Source organism: Perca fluviatilis, chromosome 3 (assembly GCF_010015445.1).
Source record: "Perca fluviatilis chromosome 3, GENO_Pfluv_1.0, whole genome shotgun sequence".
NCBI lineage: Eukaryota > Metazoa > Chordata > Actinopteri > Perciformes > Percidae > Perca > Perca fluviatilis.
Window position 1 is genome coordinate 46,598,737 of NC_053114.1, and position 5,782 is coordinate 46,604,518.

At 46.7% G+C, this 5,782-nt stretch overlaps 1 protein-coding gene across 1 annotated transcript in view; it reads right to left on the reverse strand.

Moving 5' to 3' along the window:
* Nucleotides 1–5,782, reverse strand: part of zdhhc1 (zinc finger DHHC-type containing 1) — a 19,901-nt gene continuing 14,119 nt past the window's right edge. The window contains exons 9-12 of the mRNA XM_039796186.1: nucleotides 5,651–5,739; nucleotides 1,188–1,263; nucleotides 367–619; nucleotides 1–335 (exon numbers count right to left, since the gene is read on the reverse strand). Coding sequence (XP_039652120.1) covers nucleotides 89–335; nucleotides 367–619; nucleotides 1,188–1,263; nucleotides 5,651–5,739 — 665 coding nt within the window. The 3' untranslated portion in view covers nucleotides 1–88. The remainder of the gene's footprint in view (nucleotides 336–366; nucleotides 620–1,187; nucleotides 1,264–5,650; nucleotides 5,740–5,782) is intronic.

A 5,782-nucleotide genomic window follows, 5' to 3' on the forward strand; every position in this document is an offset into this window, starting at 1 on the left:
ATCGCCTCGATATCGATATCGAGGCATTTGGTCAAGAATATATCGTGATATCTGATTTACTCCACATCGCCCAGCCCTAGGTCAGAGGTCAGAGGTCAGAGCCCAGCAACCCCCGGGACCCAGGCCTGGTCCCGGCCTGCCTCCGGCCCGGGCCGAGGCCTTCCTCGGCGCTGGCCCGGCTGACGAACACCACGGGGTTCTGAGTGGACGCCATCTCAAACCGCAGCTCAGCGGCGTTCCTGTTAGCGTTCCTGTTAGCGCTCATGTTAGCGCGGGAGGAGAAGGCGGCCTTCCTCTTAGTCCTGGGCTGGGGGGGGGGGAACGCCACGGCGGCTCTGTGCAGGGAGTGGGGGGAACGCACGCGGCCTCTGTGCAGGGGAGTGGGGGGGGAACGCCGTGGAAGATGTGGAGGCGTCTCCGTTAGCGGCGGCTGAGGACGAGCCCAGTTTGGCCAACGCCACGGGGATCTCCTCCAGGGATTCGGCTGAGTCCGAGTGGTACTCGGCGGGGGGGGCGGCGGCCTGGATGGGGGCTGAGGGGGGGGCCAGGGGGGGCAGGGTCACCCTCAGAGGGAATGCTGGGAAAGGTAGTCTCTGAGCCAGGGACACAGTGCCAGTCTCTGTGGACGACAACACAGACACAGAAATAAAGACATGAGAGACTTCACCACGGGACCAGTGACATGAGAGACTTCACCACGGGACCAGGACCAGGACCAGGACCGGGACCAGGACCGGGACCGGGACCAGGACCAGGACCAGGACCAGGGCCAGGACACGGGAAGGTTGGCTGTACGTTTTATAAAGCTATGAAAACAGTCTGTCTTCATATATTATCATCATCTCATGTTTGTGTGTGTATGTGTGTATGTGTGTGTGTATTAATGTATGTGTGTATGTGTGTGTGTGTGTGTGTATGTGTGTGTATTTGTATGTGTGTATTAATGTATGTGTGTGTATGTGTATGTATGTGTATGTATGTGTGTGTATGTATATGTGTGTGTGTATTAATGTATGTGTGTATGTGTGTGTATGTATGTGTGTGTGTATCTGTGTGTGTGTGAGAGAGTGTATCGGTGTGTCTGTCTGTCTGTCTGTCTGTCTCTGTGTATGTGTCTGTGTGTGTGTGTCTGTGTGTTTATGTGTCTGTGTCTGTCTGTGTGTCTGTGTGTGTGTGTGTGTGTGTACCGGGGGGAGGTGCTGAGCTTGGGCAGTGCTCTCTGCTAACCTCTGCTGGAACTTTACGAACCTTCTTCTTCTTTTTCTGTAAAGAAATAAATAATCACAAACAGTCCAATCAGGACGGAGCGTTCATGTGTGATGTCACACTGAATGTGTAAGAACCAGAAGTAAACAACTCTAGACATTTAACACCTTTTTAAAAGGTGGATGTACGTTACTGTGTGTGCCTGTGTGTGTGTGTGTTACTTGCGTGCGATGCTGTGTGTGTGTGTTATCTGTGTGCGTTACCAGTGTGCGACGGTGTGTGTGTGTGTTATCTGTGTGCGTTACCAGTGTGCGATGCTGTGTGTGTGTGTTATCTGTGTGCGTTACCAGTGTGCGACGGTGTGTGTGTGTTTTGTGTATGGGATTGTTGTTGTTGTGTTATTGTGTTACTGTTGGTGTGTGTGTTATGTTTACCTATGTAGATGGTGTAAGGTGTGTGTGTTACCTATATGATGTGTGGGTGTGTGTGTGTTACCTATGCATGGTGTGTGTGTGTTTGTGTTACTGTGTACTTGGTGTTTTATTTTGTGTGTGTGTTTTACCTATGCATGGTGTGCGTGTGTGTGTGTGTTACCTATATGCGGTGTGTGTGTGTGTGTGTGTGTGTTACCTGTGTTCTGATTGTGTGTATTTTGTGTGTGTCCTGGTTGGTGTGTGTGTGTGTTTTTTACGGGTGTGTGTGTGTACATTATACATGGTGTGTGTGTTGTGGGCTTACCTGTGTTAGGTGTGTCAATGGTGTGTTATGTGTATTACCTGTGGGGTATAGTGTGTTATTGTTGTGATGGTGTGCGTGTGTGTGTGTTACCTATGTACGATGGTGTGTGTGTTGTTGTACCTGTGTTTTGTGTTATTGTGTTGTGTGTTTACTTTTGGTGTGTGTGTGTGTGTGTGTATTTGTGTGTGTGTGTGTGTGTATTATTTATAATGTATGTTTGTGTGTGTTTTATTGTGTGTATGTGTTGTATTTACCTGTTGTGGTGTGTTAAGTGTGTGTGTGTGTTACCTGTGTGCTATGGTGTGTGTGTTTGTATTATTATTATTGTTACTATGTGTAGTGTATGAGAAAAGTGTATTATTATTGTGTTACCTGTGGCTATGGTGTGTGTGTGTGTGTGTGTATGTTACCTGTGTGCTTGGTTTGTTATTATTTTTATGTGTGTGTATATGTGGGGTTGAAGTTTTTTTTTTTGATGATTGTTACTTTATGATTGATTATTGTAATGTTGTGTGTATTATTATTATTTTTTTTTTTTATTGATACTGTGTTAGGATATGTATTATTATTTATTATTAGTGTTGACTGTATGTCGGTTTTTTTGTGTGTGTGTGTTGTTGTGTTGTGTGTGTTTTATGTGTGGTGATATGTGTGGGGTGTGTTGTTGTTGTTAAGTATTGGTATTGTTTGTGTGTGTGTGTGTGATGGTAGTGTGTTATTATTGTTTTTATTGTTGTTATTATTATTTTTTGTGATACTGTGTTTTGGGTGTGTGTGTGTGTTGTTGTTGTTGTTATTGTTGTTGTGTGTTGTTGTGTGTGTGTGTGTACTTGTTGTTTAGGGTGTGTGTTGTGTTTTTTTTTTTTTGTTTTTTTTGTGTGTGTGTGTGTGTGAGATACTGGTGTTGGCGTGTTGTTGTTGTGCTGCTGTGTTTAGCTCTGTAGACGTCAGGGGCGGAGCTTCTTCCTCCATGACGGGACTGGACACGGTCCTCACTCTGCCGTTAGCCAGGAACCTGACTACACACACCTTTACAAACCTGTACACACACACACACACAGTTATGGCAGCATTGTTAAGTGTAATAATAAAAGTGCTAAGTTGCAGCTTAGTCAGAATATTGTCTTTTTTCAGAATAAGACACAACAACTAGAATATTATGGGATGTAACCGCGGTCACTGAGTCTTTTCTGTAGAGAGAATATTATGGGATGTAACCGCGGTCACTGAGTCTTTTCTGTAGAGAGAATATTATGGGATGTAACCGCGGTCACTGAGTCTTTTCTGTAGAGAGAAGTTCGTTTTCTCTACGATCCTTTGTTCTCCGTGTGTCCCAGCAGCTCAGCTGCAGTGTTCAGTTATTTATAGACACACACACACACACACACACACACACACACCCACACACACACCCCCCCCCCCCCCCCCCCCCCCCCACACACCCACACACACACACCACCCCACACACACACAAATGCACACACACACACACACAACACACACACACAGACATACACCTGACATACACACAGACATGCACACACACAGACATGCACAAGCACACGCACACACAGACACGCACACATGCACAAACACACACACACACAGACACAGACACACACATACACACCTCCCTCAGCTCAAACACACACGTTGTTTGCTTCCTGCAGATCACGGCCAAAGAATTTAATGTCGCACACTTTGTTTTGTGTCCTGTGTCCATGGCGACGGTGGTGCAGCCTCATCGTGTGTTTACTGAAACTTGTTGGGGCCGGCTCACTCCGCATCAGCCAATCACAGCAGGGCGTGGGCGGGACTCTGGAGGACTGGTTGAGTCCTGTGTGAACTACAGCTGCAAAGACTAAAAAGTCAAAGTCAGTGTGTTCTGGGGTCAAGACCAGCGCCAGAGAAGCATCGCACCGTGATTAGTGTCTGAAACTGAGACAAGTCCAAGTTAAAACTCCCGGGAGACCACGGACAAGTCCCGCAGATGTCACACCAGTTCTTCCTGAGACAAACCACAGTCATACCAGACACACACACATACATACATATACACACACACACACACAACAGACACACACACACAAACACACACACACAGAGACACACACACACACACACAGAGACACACACACACACACACACACACACAACACACACACACACACACACAACACACACACACACACACACACACACACACAGACAACACACACACACACAGAGACACACACACACACACACACAACAGAGACACACACACACACACAGAGACACACACACACACACAGAAACACACACACACATACACACACACACACACACACACACACACACAACACACACACACACACACACACACACACACACACACACACACACACACACACACACACACACACACACACACACACACACACACACACACACACACACACACACACACACACACACACACACACACACACACACACACACACAGTTCTTCCTGAGACAAACTAGCCTGGGTAAACCCTGACGAACTTCCGGCAAATTTTAAATTAGCTCTGCAAGTCAGTCTGGCCAAGAGCCCATTCAAGCCCATTTCCAATGTTTCCAAACCGTTGAGGCACCAATCACAACCGTTGAGGAGGGCTCTACACCAATCACACCGTTGAGGAGGGCTCTACACCAATCACAACCGTTGAGGAGGGCTCTACACCAATCACAACCGTTGAGGAGGGCTCTACACCAATCACACCGTTGAGGAGGGCTCTACACCAATCACAACCGTTGAGGCCCTCCTCAGCGGTTGTGATTGATAAACCTCAACGGTGTGATTGGCTCTACACCAATCACAACCGTTGAGGAGGGCTCTACACCAATCACAACCGTTGAGGAGGGCTCTACACCAATCACAACCGTTGAGCTATAACCGGCTATAACCGGCACTATGCTAGTGTGCCAGATCGGTAGCTGGTCTAGTTCCAGTGAGACATGATGGGACAATTCCTCTTCCAACCTGTAGGGGGACACTTATCAAACTCAAGGCCTGGGGGCCAAAACTGGCCCCTTGCAGGTTTTGATCCAGCCCACATTTAAATTCAGATTCAGATTTGACGCCTTTTCCGGCGGTTTATGCACTTTTTTCAATGTTTTAGGCACTTTGTTTTAACATTTTGGACGCTTTAATCAATGTTTTGCCACTTTTCCAGAACTTTTTGATGCTTTTTTTCCCAGCCTTTTTGGCACTTTTTTCAACGTATTTTGTCGCTGGCTGAGGAACTTTTTTGGGGCTTTATGAGACCCAAAATATAAGTGAGAAGACTACAGTATATGAGACATGCAATAATACAGTCAAAATATTTGACTTTTTCTCTTAAATAAACACGTCAATAAACTCTATGTGTCTGTCCCTCGATGGGATTCTCATTTTCCAGTGTGGCCTTCTGGGAAACTGAGTTTGACCCCCCTGCTGTAGGAGAACTGAAGCGGGAAGGGTTCTCTAGTGTTGCTTTATGTGTTTGACGCTCAAACTTTTCTGGCGGAGGACCCCCACACCCCTGTTATAATGAAATTAAAATTAAGTGCTGAACTACAGCTTGTTAAATGTAAATATTTACTAGATTCTTCACTCCTTTGTGACAGTAGTGAGTGTTAAATAGAGAGAGTGTTACTCCACACATTAATCCAAAGCTGTAGATGTAAACAGGATCAGACTCACTCTGCCTCCCCCCGCACAGCCACAGTGGTACGTTCCTCCAGGTCCAGCTGAGAGTTGGTGTAACCCAGAGTCTCGGAGTAGTTCCCGTCCTGAGGGGGGACAAAGAGGACAGACACTCACACTTTATCATCA